Source organism: Lytechinus pictus, chromosome 3, assembly GCF_037042905.1.
Source record: "Lytechinus pictus isolate F3 Inbred chromosome 3, Lp3.0, whole genome shotgun sequence".
Lineage (NCBI taxonomy): Eukaryota > Metazoa > Echinodermata > Echinoidea > Temnopleuroida > Toxopneustidae > Lytechinus > Lytechinus pictus.
The window spans coordinates 16,794,420-16,809,858 of NC_087247.1; the positions used below are offsets into that span (position 1 = coordinate 16,794,420).

Here is a 15,439-nt window from a genome sequence, read left to right on the forward strand (position 1 = left end):
GGTAGGCCCTATGTCATGTCAAAGCAATGTACATCTCAACTTCTTTGAAATGTTGAACATATATTTTTTTGTTATAATCTTGAAGCTTATGTTATATATATAAACTTCCATAAAGTGATCAACTTTAAATATGACCAACGCTTATGATCATTGTCATTTTTAGCATTGTCTCTGTAGTGTAAATAGTATTTTCTTTTTCCATTGCGGATTGATTTCACACATTGTTCTATGTTTTATTATTGCAAAGCACTACTTTACCCACGTGACATGTTTACAGCAATTGTCATATTTTGCTTGCCTTATAATTTTCATGCAAAGGTATATATCTTAATAAACACTCACATTTGTATTTTTGCGTTGTATCATACAAATAAAATAGATAAATTAGATTTTTCACACGCAGCCTCTCATATTTTTCTTTTTAGTCCCATACAATCAGACACGTTGATTTTGTTTACTCCATTCAAACCATATTTTTACCTCAACAAATAATATGTAAAGCATAATTTGCAAAATTATCACTATAAACAAAGTATTCTAAAAAAAAATCAGTATATATTGAACTAATACAATATTGAAATTACTTAGTTACATCAAGTTTTATTTTTTTACCTCATAAAGTAAGCTCCATACATCAATTCTACAATCAGTAACAAAACATTATTTGATCTCCATTTATTGAAATATATGATTTTATGAAAAGTAGTCATTCCGAAATAAAAGGTTCAGGTGGCGATGAAGACTAAATATTTTTTAGCGATACTATCGATATCAAACGATGTCGCGGACTTGGAAGACAAAATTGCCTTTGTGAAACGGAAAGCGCTGATTTGTCGCCAATCTTCCTATCTCGGAGAATGGTCCTAGGACGTTCCTACGTATCGCTCATCTCGCCGTGCAACAGACCCCAGGTCATTTTAAGCATTTCAAAAATTTGCGCGTGCACACGGTTATGCTCGCGCCCTCGCATTATGCAATGTAGAATCACCATTTTTTTCATATCAATGCATAGATAATATAACTCTGAGTAATTTGATACCTTGATCAACCTTCTACGACAAGTAATAAGGGAATTAGCCTCCATCAAAGTTGACAGCATGCGCGCGCGCTTTCGCCATAGGCCATATACGTGCAAAAACATTCTTATACAAACTTAATTATAGCTCTTCAGAAAGTCTGTTGACCCCCAATTTTTTTTTTCATCTTCGGATACAGTATGAAAAATAGATAATGACGTCGAAACTCGGAAAATTTTCATTTTGCGTGTCATGATGTCATCATGATTATGCAAATTTGACTCTGTAAATATTGGTCAATTTTCACCCAGTATTTGATATGTTGTAGTTTAGGACATACTCCTATGTATTTCATTTATTTTGATAAATGGTTCATTCTGGAAAACGGCAATTTATAGAGGCTTGATATTTTTCACTCATTTTGCATGCAATCTCTACGGAAATTACTTTTTCTCAAAATTTGATTCTTCATTCCTCTCTTTCGTGAGGCATATCTCCACTATTTCTTGTCGGCTTTCGCTGAGCTTTGTGTATGTTGTTACTCAGATTCAAAGCTATCGGAAAAGTCTCTGTATTTTTTTATCAGATGTCGGGATCATGCCCGTATTTCACTTGCAATATTTAGTTTGAGAATCTCATATTATGGTTACATGTAAAGTCCATGGGAAATACTGTAGCTCAATTGGTAAGGCGTCACACTTGCGTCTCAAGCAGCCATTGGTGCACGGGTTTGAGCACAAGGGTGAACATGATAATTTTTATTTTCTTTTCAACATTTCGCACATGGTTCTTCATGACCATTTCAAGGTATATATAGAGACAGTGATTTTCCGTGATTGCGGAAAACGGACGGAATTCACGGAAATGGACTTTTGAAACGGAAAGTGGCATTTCAAATGGAAAATCACGGAAAACATGTTTTTCCTCAGAAAACACAGAACAACAACATAAATTACTCAAAATCTCAACAAAATACGAATATTAAATGGCCACAAAACCTCACAAAACATGATCTCACTTCACTACAATCACGACAAAATCCACACATTGTGACTGCAATTCACTCCATCACCCTCGCGCCCCGGTCCTTCCCGGCCGGCTGCACCGGCGCGGTACGGTCGATCGGCCGCACCGGCGCGGTACGGTCGATCGGCCGTATCGAAATCATTCACATGTACTGTATGCAGGTCGTGTGTTGCTGCCCTCTACGTTTGAAGATATACAGCATGATCTTGAAATCCAAAATGGCGGATAGAACGAAGTCGTTGACTGCTCTAAACGATGTTTAAAAATCCCCCAAATTAATGATAAAATTTCATTCAACCGTAAAAAATGCTAAAAATGTTTGTCAAAATATTTTGTGTACCCGCATAGATCCGATTAGAGCGGATTCTACTGCGTTGTTGGTACAGTGGCAGATACAAATTTTGACCAGCGCGAGTGTTAACTTGTGTTATTGCTACTGAATGGGTAAACGGAATCGTTAATTTCTTATGTACACAAAGTCTATGGGGAATCGGAATTTCCGTTTTCTGACATGCTGAAACGGAATTTAAGATTTTCTGAAACGGAAAAGGCAATTTTTTTAAACGGAAATTCACTGTCCCTATATATATTGCAAAATACAAGAGATTAAAAATCCCTTTTACACTTTTCACACTTTATAATTTCCCCCTTTTAAAGAGTATTCAACATGTTCTTTTCATTATGAAAGTTCAGTTTCATTATGATGATCATATTGATCTGAATTAACATGGTAATTGTATTCGTGATCATGAGAATCAGAGACAGATGACCTATTTCATCCTAATGACAAATTAAAATTCTAGTTTATCGTAGTTTTCAAGGTCTGCATTGCTGCTCTTTTGAATTGCGTAATGCAGGCGAGACTGCCAGAGGCGCTCCAATTGTTGATCAATCTGCATGCTGAAAATGAAATTTATAATGGCCATCTTTTGGATCATAAAACAGGATTCCTAGCCCATCAGGGAAAATTATTTTACTTTTTTTCCAGTCAGGGAAAAATCAGAGAATTTGATTAAAAAATACCTCAAATCAGGGAAAAATGCCTCAAATGAGGGAAAAAATAGGAAGTTTGACCGGCCCAAAATTTAAAAGCACGGTAGTCAGTCTGACTCTGATATATTTTGTTGCATATCAAAACAACATCCATTGAATGACAGGTTATGGTGTTTTTTTCTTAGCTCATCCTTATGGTGGCCCTAAGGGACATCGCAAATAGACCAAATCGCGAATATTCACAATGAAATTGGCGACGAAATTCACGATGTCGTGAATTTCGTCGCGAATTATTCACGAGGAAATTCTAGACGCCGCCAATTGGAATATTGACGACAAAATTTACGACATCGGAGATTTCGTCGCAAATTATTCACGACGTCGCCAATTTCGTCGTGAATTTGTTTTGCTTGCCTGGGCGGTATGCGGGTTGAATCCAATTTGTCTGCTGCTAATTCCTCCACTTCCAACAGGGTCTACCTTCATTTAGTCTAATGCAATTCTGTCCATCAACTTTTCGCCTAATAACCATATGGTCCAATAACCATTTGGTTCAGTCATCACTTCGTCTAATCACCAGTTCGTCTTTGACCATTTTGTCTCATAAATAGTTGGTCTAATATCAATTTTACAGTGTATTTTCCTTAATTTCGCCCAATTAAAACTTAGTCCAATTAGACCAAATGGCATATAGACTAAATGGCAATTGGACCAACTGGTTATTAGACGAAATGGCAGTTAGACCATGTGGATAGTGGACGAACTGATGGTAGACCAAATGATAGCAGACGAGTTGGCATTACCGTAAGTAACAGACTATAAACCGCACCCGTGGATTAACCGCACCCCCAACTTTGGAATTAAAAAAAAATATAAAAAATCATCACACTTTCTTTCTAAATCCTTCTCACATATTTGAGATACCAAGAAACAAAAACTTAGTTGAATATTTCAAAGTATCAAAAGAGATTACCGGTAGACGGAAATCTGCTGTTCTTGATCAATACATCTACAAATTATAGCAAGAAAGAAAGGTTCCGACATTATTGGCCACTTACACACTCACTTCACACTGTACACACACACACAAAGTACGATACGGTACCGGTACATCACATCATGATATCATCAAATTATGCTACAGCTACCGTGTCTTTCCCGGCGTAGGAGAGGAAGAAACATTCATATTTCCCGCATCACAACCTCATTATCACTTTTAGAAGTTGTCTAGCATTCGATGTATTAGTATGAATTTTGGATACGGGATTACAAGAAGGTTCAAGAAACAAAGAAATTGGCATTTTTTTTCCCAGTTATTTTTTACGGCTTCGTGCCGTCTCTCGTAGGTGTGTGGTGGTATCTTATGAAAAGCAAGCAAGAAAGAAAAAATCAGCTTGCGCGCGCGGGCAGCGTAAAATTTCGTAACAGGACTAGACTTTGGGGTAGGGCCTAGGGAGGGGGTAAATGAATAGCGCCAGCTTAAGTCGCACTATAAGCGCATGCATGCAAGCTCTCACTCTTGCTCGGCTAGTGACAAAATATTACCGAGTATGCTTGGCATCAGTTTGAACTTAGCCAGGGAACTTCGCTGCTTTGAATCAATGACTTAAGAATAAAGTCGGAATTAGTGTCATGAAGGTAGGTGCGATTGTTAATCAAACTTTTATGGACAATATTTGATTAAGATCGTATTAATCGCTTCCCATTACCTGCGGCTCATACCCCTCTAAATGACATTGCCCTAGGCGGCTACGCCCGGCCACTCGATGTGTTGTGAACTGGCAGACGTCTACGGTACATGTTCGGAAGGGGTTACGACGGGCTGCTAATTATTATTTTCTTGAGTCTTTCTCTAGCCTTGTCATAATAACAGACATCAAATATCATGTTAGCTATAGATATAAAATAAACCAAAACCGATTTCCCTGTGAATAACCTTCATTCAGGGGGAAATGGACTTGGTTTTTTTCAGGCCGACTCAGACCTATCACCGTGTATAAACTGCATCCCCAACTTTTGCTTTTATCCCGCCGAGAAAAAGGTGCGGTTAATAGACCGTTACTTATGGTAGACCAATTGAAAATAAACCATTGAAACGACAGAACGATGTCCACTGCTATCCGCATACATAGGCGGATCCAGGGGGGGGGGGGGGGGGCAGAATCAGCGTTGTCATATGTGATTAATCCAGAACACGGTTGTGTCCATGCTTGCTTTCATTTAAACAACCTTTCAGAACGCCGATCGTAACCCTACGAAGAGGTGTGTTTCAAAACGTTGTTTGATTAGAATCAGGGTTTCTAGTGAAATATTAACAGGACCACAATCGTAAACGCATTTAAAGACGTCATTTGATACGTGCTTCCGGTGTGATGAAAATCTGTGGGCAAATACAGTCGCATGGTTCTAACAGGAGCTACCTCCCAACTCCCTGGTTGTAATAATGGCCAACAATTTGCATGTGTGGTAGTGTGGTAAATAGATTAATTACTCTCGCCGTTAATACTGCTATTACTCCTCTAATGTCATGTTAAGGGATCAAACTCTCAGGATATACAATGCTCCAGGCTGAAGATATTTATATCTCAATAAATAGAGTAAAATTTACAGAGCAAAATGCTGAAAATTTGGTCAAAATCGGATAACAAATAACCATGTTATTGAATTTCAAAGATTTGCATTATTCTGGGGAAACAGTTCTAGGCATGTCTTCATGAATATTCATTAGGTCGGCTGATGATGTCATATCCCAACTTGTTCTTTTGTATTTTATTATATGACATTAGGTTTATTCAATTTTTTTCTACCAAGAACTAAAACAATTGGAACGACAACTGATTAAGTGCATTAGTTATTTCTTGCTGCAACTTATTTCATAATAATGGAGACACATCATTTATGAACAAGTGAAACAATTATGATTTCATGTAATAGCATAAGAAAAAGGGAAGTGGGGCTGTGACATCATCAGCCCACCTAATGAATATTCATGAAGACATGCCTAGAACTGTTTCACCGGAGTAATGCAAATCTTTAAAATTCAATAACTTTGTTATTTGTTATCTGATTTTGTTGAAATTTTCTGCATTATGCTCTGTAAATTTTACTCTATTTATTTAGCTGTAAATATTTCCAGCCTGGAGCATCCCTTTAATTATGTCTCACAAGTGGTGGAAATTCTATGGCTATGTCAAGTAGCTCCGTTTAATTACTAACATATCAAAAGCTGTTCGAATTTGAAATAATAGTTGACCATTACAACAGTCAGAATTTCTTTTTTGAAAAAGGGCGCGCTCAATTTGACTTTCCTACTCCAAAATTTTGATGCAAAGCCAGCTGCAGATCGTGATATCGACTTAGAAAAATTTACTATAAACAGCACTCCAATAACCACGTTTGCAATGGGCGTTCTGAAACAAAGTTTGAAAATGCTGATTCTGTCTTTGCAGAGGAAGTATAAACACACCCTTGTTCTGTTTTGAGTGCTGGAGAATTATGTTGAAAAATGCTTGCATTGTGGACCACCCAGAAGTAGGCATGGTGTGTGGTCTTTTTCAATTTCCAGATTTTACACATAACTAGGTAAGAGCAACCAGCCAATTGCAATTTATTCAGGGATAGCTAAACTGACCATACATTAGATACATTAGATTGTAGACTTGAGCTTTTTATTACCATGGTTAGTGACTGAAAACACCTAAGTGTAGATTAACATTGATAATATCCAGAAGAGAAGTGTCAATATTCACTTGGTGATTGATGAAGATGATGTTTGTAGAAAGTCAGAACACGAGAGACCCCCATCATCCATTTTCAAGCTGACTCAGCCAACTTCTAGTTGCAAATCAAAATTCCCTTTTGAATTTGAAGGATTTTATGTAAAAACATAAATTGTTTTGAGGCTGGATTGTTCTCAAGTGCTCTTAATTGTGTTTTCTTTAATTCTTTGCAATTAAAATGTGCAATTCATATTTTGCTGTTGATCATTTTGTTTGTAGATTCGGTTGATGATTTTGATGTCTATATAAAGTTGGGGGACTCCGGTCAAAAGAAAGCACACTATTATTATGTTGGAACACAATTTGTCAATGATGTCAAAGGGGTATTCCAGGCTGAAAATTATATGATTTGCAAAGATAAAGTAAAATGAGACAAACAACAACTTCAAAATCGTACAAGGAATGACAAAGTTATTACATTTTAAAACTTTGCATATGCTATGAGCAAGTTGATGGTATCATGTCCCTACTTATTGTTATATATTGTATTATATGAAATTATAGTTAATCGAATTTTGGCAAAGAATGAAAAATATTGGATTGACAGCTTATTCAATGCATAATATATTCATTTCTGCAACTTGTCATGTTACAAAAACCCCCAAATCTCTCAAACATATATTTTGTACACTGTATTAATACTCTGGACTTGATATGACAATCACAATGTTTCTATATTTTTGGACCAGCTGACTCATACCATTTCTGGATAAGAATGAAATGGGTGTGTTTAGAAAGACCACTGTGAGTAAGAGTGAGAGAGACTGGAAGAGAGAAAGAGAGAACCCAAGTATGAAGAAGAAACCTTGTGGGTGTGACATAGTGAACAGGTGGAAAACAAACAAAGTTGTATTGAGGTAATGAACCCTTTTGATTACAGTTCAACTAATATTTCTTATTTTAAAATATATACTGACTATTTCTACTCTTGTTCCATTATAACTTTGAAAGTTTATGGATATAGTTTATGAAATATGGACATAGAAGTAATCAAGTATCATTGAACATCCTGGGCAGGTGTCAAGTCACATGACCAAAGTCAAAGGTCATTTAAGGGCAATGAACTTTGGCCATGTTGGGGGTAATTGTTGAATCGCCATCATAACTTTTTGTCTCGCCCACCAGAGGTGAAGGCGAGACTTAGGCCGTGTTTATGCTTCCACTTTTCAGGCCAGAATCAGCGTTTCCAAACATGATTAGTCTAAAACACGGTTGCGTCCATGCTTACTTTCATTTAAACGCTGTTTCAAAACGCTGATCGTAAACTCACAAAAAGGTGCGCTTGTAAACGTTGTTTGACCAGAATCAGGCTTTCTGGGGAAGAATAAACAGAACCATGATCGTAAACGTGTTTAAAATGACGTCATTTGGTACATGCTTCCGGTGAGATAAAAATCCGCGGGCAAATACAGTCGCATTGCTCCATGGTCACATGTTACTTCCACGGACCTCTCATCTCCCTTGTTTTGCATGTGTAGTACTATTACTAGTATTATTCTTCCAATTTGTCATCACGATGAACATTGAGGGATAAGGGATTTACACACAAAAACAAACCTGGAACATGAGTTATAATGAGGAGACATCGCCAGATGCCCCAGTAGCATAAACAAATAGATATTTTATTATTTTGTATACTTAATATTCTTTATTTTTCTTTCTATTATCCTCACCATGGTGGAAATTATATGGCTATATCAAGAAGCTCCATGCAATGACTAAAATGTCGGAAATTGTTCCATGTTTATATAACAGTCAACGTACCTTCCCCATAACAACACTCGGAAAAAAAAAAACTTTCGAAAAAGGGCGCGCCCAATTTGACCTCGCTTTCCTGCTCAATGAAAATTACGATGCGAAGCCTGCTGGAGATCGTGATTTCGCCTCTGAAAAGTTAAGCATAAACAGCACTCCCAGAACCACGTTTACGATCGACGTTTTGAATCGACGTTTGAAAACGCTGATTCTGTCCTCGCAATGGAAGCATATATAAACACACCCTTAGAGATCCAAATGTCGTCCGTCCGTCACAAACCTTATGACACATAACTCCACAACCGTAAGTCACTTTTCAACCAAACTTGGATTGTAAATGAACTGGGGGGACCTGCATGTTATGCTGCAGTCAGAGGTCACATGGTAAGGTCAAAGGTCATTTCCAGGTCAATGTTACAGGTCAATGTTACAGTTTACATGCAAGACTCTCTTATGACACCTAACTCCACAACCATAAGTTACTTTTCAACCAAACTTGGATGGTAGATGAACTTGGGGGACCTGCATGTTATGCTGCAGTCGGAGGTCACATGGTTAGGTCAAAGGTCATTTTCAAGTCAACGTTAAAGTTTACATGGAAGACTCTAATGACACCTCCGCAACCGTAAGTCACTTTTCAACCAAACTTGTATGGTAGATGGACTTGGGGACCTGCATGTTAGGCTGTAGTCGGAGGTCACATGGTAAGGTCAAAGGTAATTTTTAGGTCAACGTTAAAGTTTACATGCAAGACTCTCTTATGACACCTAGTAACTCCGCAACCGTAAGTTATTTTTCAAACAAACTTAGATGGTAGATGGACTTCGGGGACCTGCATGCTATGCTGCAGTCGGAGGTCACATGGTAAGGTCAAAGGTCATATTCAGGTCAATGTTAAAGTTTACATGCAACACTTTCTGATGACACCTAACTCCGCAACCGTAAGTCACTTTTCAACCAAACTTGGATGGTAGATGGACTTGGGGTACTTGCATGTTATGCTGCAGTCAGAGGTCACATGATAAGGTCAAAGGTTATTTTCAGGTCAACGTTAAAGTTTACATGCAAGACTCTCTGACACCTAACTCCGCAACCGTAAGTCACTTTTCAACCAAACTTGAATGGTATATAGACTTGGGGTACCTGCATGTTATGCTGCAGTCAGAGGTCACATGGTTAGGTCAAAGGTCATTTTCAAGTCAACGTTAAAGTTTACATGCAAGACTCTCTTATGATACCTACCTCCGCAACCGTAAGTCACTTTTCAACAAAACTTTGATGGTAGATGTACTTAGGCGACCTGCATGTTATGCTGCAGTCAGAGATTACATGGTAAGGTCAAAGGTTATTTTCAGGTCAACATTAAAGTTTACGTGCAAGGCTCTTATGGCAAGTGTTATTCCATCCCAGTCATTTCACACTGAAGTTTTGATACAATTCTGTTGCATACCCTGGCAAATCACGATATTTCTGGTTATTTTCATAAGATGGCGAGACACAAAATCGCCTTTGCCTTGTTGTCATTTCAAGTCTAATTTCAATTCTGTTTGCTTTATATGATAGCATTAGGTGGGGGACTACCTCAAGCGATGTTCGTGTAGGCTCCACTCCACTTCACTACTGCTACACCTACCTGAACATCGAGACCCCAAACTCGCTCTGATGCTTTGAGTGACAAAGGTGGGATTTTATGGGGGCAGAATAGAAAATTCATGCAACATCACTATCTTTAAAAATGATTAAAACTAATATTCTTACTTTATACAAAGTTTCACTTCTTTTCCATGCTTCTATCGGTCTCAAAATTGGTGATTTAGAGCCAGTAACATTTTCCTCACTTATTAATTCACTGCCGATGCCAAAACATTGCAAACGCGAACTGTGCAAGTGCGAGGATCGCAGCTCAATTATTGAATATTTATGAGTAGGACTATACATCCAGATCTGATGCAAATGCGAAACGATCTCAATGTATAGTCCTACTTATGAATATTCATGAATTGAGCTGCGATTTTCGCACTTGCGCAGTTCGCGTTTGCGATGTTTTGTAATTGGCCTTGAATTAATATGTGTGAGGAAAATGTTACTGGCTCTAAATCATCAATTTTGAGACTGACAGAAGCATGGAAAAGAAGTGAAACTTTGTGTAAAGTAAGAATATTAGGTTTAATTGTTTTTAAAGATTGTGATGTTGCATGAATTTTATATTTTCCCCCCATAAAATCCCACCTTTGTCACTCTGAGTATCAGAGCAAGTTTTGGGTTTTGATGTTCGGGTAGGTGGAGCATAGTGTTGCGGTAGTGAAGTGGATTGGAGCCTGCATGATCATCGCTTGAGGTAGTGAGGGACTAAAAACTTCTACACAGAATTTTGAACCTCATTAAATGTTTTAATTTATGTGCATTTATCAAAATTCACATAAAATGCTTCTTCCTCTGTTGTACTTGTTGACCTATTTCGATTTTATTTCTTCCATCTGGTAGAGCTTTTTTTTTTTTTTTTTTTACATTCAGAAGATATTTTTTTATATTTTTATTTCCTCACAAAGGTTTTGTCACAAGATGTTGAATGTAACATGTAGACCATGAGATATTTTACTTGGCGGATGCTTCTGCTTTCTGAGTTTCACCAAACTTGTACACAGAATTTGGAAATTTTGAGTAGAAAATTATTTATGCTGATTCATAAGAAATTTATTCATAAATCACAGAAAATGCCTCATCTTCTTTATTTGTTGACCAAATTTCAAAATGCTTATTCTTCGTCATTTCAAGTCTGATTTCAATTGTGTTTGCTTTATATGATAGCATTAGGTGGGAGATTCAAAGGGAGAAACTCATTAAATATATACTAATATATGCACATTTTTCAAAGTTTACAAAAAATGTTTTTCCTTTATATGTTGACTGATTTCGATTTTTTGCTTTTTTCTGGTAGAACTTCATGAGGTACACCAAACCTCTACACAAAATTTTGAAATTCTGATTAGAAATTTTTTAATGCTTATTTATGTGAAATTTATTCATAAATCACCGAAAATGTCTCTTCTTTTTTTGTCGACCGCTTTTGATTTTTTTCTTCCATCTGGTAGAGCTGTATGAGGTTCACCAAATGTATTCATAAATCACGTAAAATGATTTTTGTCCTTCATTTGTTGATCAATTTCAGTTTTGTTTGCTTTATATGATAGCTCAAGGTGGGGATACAAAACTCATTAAATATGCTAATTGATGCATATTTGATGTATCAAATGTTTATTGATTTGTTGACTGATTTTCATTTTTTTCCATCTGAGAGCTACATGAGCTTCACCAAGGTTATACACCGAATTTAGAAATTTTGACTAGAAAATCATGTTCATTCATATGAAATTTATTATCAAATCACAAAAAAAAATGCTTGTTCTATGTCATTTCTTCATAAATTTCAATTCTGTTTCATCAATGTTTTGTTGGGAGATGCTGGATGAGCTAAACATCATTGATGTGCTAGTTTTCTTGAGCAATTTGGCACATATTTTTTTAATTATATACAAACACTTGGGTGGTCATTCTATTGGGTTCTGTTCAAACTCATTTCGAGTAGACCATTTTATTGTCATTTTGAAACTTATGGATCTCTGTTGTCGACCATGTTGTCGACCATGTATCATGATGATGAGATGTCAACTCATCATGGTGCTTGTTTGTCAACTTTCTATGCATAAAGAACAAGAAACTTTCTCTTATCTGTGTAATAATGAAGTTTCATGATGGGGTTGTTGTTTTCGAAAAATAACAATGACAAGTTTTCATGATCGTATTGTTGTAAATCTTCATTATTTGTAAAATGAAAAGTTTTATCCATACTCTATAGTTTATTGCAGAAGTAATGCACTGTCTTTTATTTATTATGTTAAAAAATGAAAGATGAGGATTTTTGTCACAAGACTTCAAGAATTGAACCTGTTATCTTCACCCCTCTCCCCTTCATTTACTTTGGTATGATTCTATTCCAATTATAGAAATAATTTGTTTGTTATTCATTTCAGCAAAGGAGCAGCGTCAACAGACCAAGCAACAAGGTGACAGCACACCATCTTCTTCTACTACCTATGAGAACAGCAGGGCGGGGCATGAGGTGCATCATTCCCTCCGCTACCCACATGCATCCATTCATCCCCACCATCCATTTCCCACCCTGCCCTACATGATTGACCCAAGGACAAACTTCATTGACCCTAGATATGGTGAGAAAAGATTGAGTTTATCTGTCATGCAAAGTATAGCAAATGTATTACTTTGTTCTCATTACAGACCTAACATAATTTTAGTGAAAACCAGTTTAACGACTAATGCAGGGCACCCGGGGGGGGGGGGGCCACTTACATTGACGTGTGGATACCATGCGCGACCAAAAAAACACGTAAAAAGGATGTCTTTTTCAAGATAGGGCACGTTACGTACGTGTGATAAGGGTGTCAAAAACACAAAAATATTGAAAAAAGGGTATCTATTTCGCTCGGAAAAATATGTGTTTAGGGTCAAATATGCGGGGATGATAAAAACAAAATCAAAATGTTTTATAAAGGATGTCCTTTTTGCCCCAACACTACATGTTTAGAGTCCGATTTGCGCGAGGTGTGGAAGGTGGGGCCGTACTAAACCAAAATATGGTGTCTAAAGGTAAAACCGACGACCGACGGACGCGTGACATAACAATAAAATATCTCTGTACTTGTTTAGGGGTTCATTTCAGGGAATACTTGCTAAGAGTATCGTTTTGTTTCCAATACTTGTTACGGGGTGCATTTTCAGAATATGGAAAATACATCGCTGTACTTGTTTAGGGGCTCAGTTCTGGGAATACTTGCCAATAGTATTTGTTTCCAATACTTGTTAAGGGTAGGGTTTCACACGCCAATACTTGTTAAGGGGTGCATTTTCAGAATATGGAAAATAGGTGTTTAGGGTGCTTTTCAAGACCCTTGGTCGCGCATGGTATCCACTCGTCAATGGAAGTGGCCCCCCCCCCCCGGGGCAGGGCGACAGGCGATTTCACCCTCATGACTGCCCAAATTGCCCCTAAAATTCCCTCGAAATGTTTGCTTTGGGATGTCCATTCTTTGTAGTCTTCATAAGATCTTTCAAAAACCATATTCAAACTTATTTAGAAAATCAGTGTTCTAACTCATGGCTCCACATCAACTTTTTTGGTGGTTTGGGCCACCAAAACCTTCATACCATATTTTTGGTGGCCCGATATTAATTGAATTCAATTCATTTATTTAATACTTTCATAAAAAAAAAACATAAAGACATAATAACATAGACAATATATAATAGAAATAATTATGATATTAATAGTAAGCAAAACGATACAAAGAAAAACAAGAATGAAAAATTACTTTACTCGGATAGAAATGAAAGTATAAGGAGTGGCAGAAAGTCTGAGCCTTATATAAAAGCCAAGCTCCAAACATGATTATAAACCAAAGTATACATAACCGATTTAAACAAAAGATAAAATTTAAAAGGTACGTGCATACATGCAATCATCAACACCTATTTACAAAAAAAATGGACAGACACACACAAACACACCCACACATACAGCACACACACATCTTATTGAGTAAAATCATTGCACCTGTGAATAGTTTTGAAGTAAATAAAATTTCATTTTCCTATTGAAACTATTTAATGATGGGCTTAATTTTATATCTAATGGTATGCTATTCCAGATTTTGGGACCTCTGAAAAAAATATTTTGAGAAACTGATGTTCTTACTAAGGGAATGTGACAATTTTCTGCATACCTGGTTTGATATCCATGAATATCTTTATTCAACTGAAAATATTGTAAAAGAGAACTTGGTAAGATTTTTTTGTAACATAAATACATAAAAATTGCACTATGATAAATGTATAAATCAGGCATTCTCAGAGTTTTCAGGCTATGAAAGAGAGGCATGGTATGGGCAAGATATTGGCTATGTGTAACAATTCTTATTATTTTCTTCTGCAACAATAAAAGTCTATTTGTATTCTGCACACTGGAACATGCCCATATGATATTACAATAATATAAATGTGGTAAAATTAAAGTGTTATATAGAGTCATTAGGGTTTCTTTAGAAAGAAATTTCAAACTATAAAATACACCAGCACGTTTAGATATTTTGTTGCAGATGACACCAGTGTGTTCCTTCTATGTAAGTTTATTGTCAATTAAGACAACTAGAAAAGTTGTTTGTGTGACCTGATCAATAAATGAGTCTTTTACTTTAATTCTTATTTGAATAGTATCAATTTGATTCTTTGTAAATACCATGAAATTTGTTTTCTTTATATCAAGTGAAAGTTAATTATCTTCTAACCATTTGACAATTTTATTGAATTCAGAATGAAATGTATTTTGAATAACTGTAATGTCTTGGTGAGACATAAACACACTAGTTTCATATAATATCAATTCTAATGTTTTGGAAATGTTACAGATATCATTTAGATATAAAAGAAATAATAATGGCCCTAAAATTGAACCTTGGGGCACTCCACATCTAAAGTTTGGTAGCCCCCCAAAATGAAGAAAAACATTAGATATGAATAAACAAACTTCTTAAATATTAACTATGTAGCCACAACCACTAAGTTACTTTCACTTTGTACATCTTGTATGTATACCTTGTTGCTGTTATTATATTTTGCAAATTGATTTATTTCAATAACTTGGATTCATCCCTTTAAACACACTATTCATTCTGATGAATGCCTTAACCGAAGACAACGCACACAAAATTCATTGCGCGGTGACCCATCTCCCTTACTGAGCACTACGCCAATTTGATCAATTACGGCCATGTTACTTCATCTTTTCTCTTTGTGTCT

The 15,439-nt window shown here is 36.4% G+C and overlaps 1 protein-coding gene across 1 annotated transcript in view; it reads left to right on the forward strand.

Annotated features, from left to right (window-relative positions):
* LOC129256501 (zinc finger protein GLI3-like) overlaps positions 1–15,439 on the forward strand; it is a 69,901-nt gene that overhangs the window by 37,217 nt on the left and 17,245 nt on the right. The window contains exon 2 of the mRNA XM_054894687.2: positions 12,601–12,798. Coding sequence (XP_054750662.2) covers positions 12,601–12,798 — 198 coding nt within the window. The remainder of the gene's footprint in view (positions 1–12,600; positions 12,799–15,439) is intronic.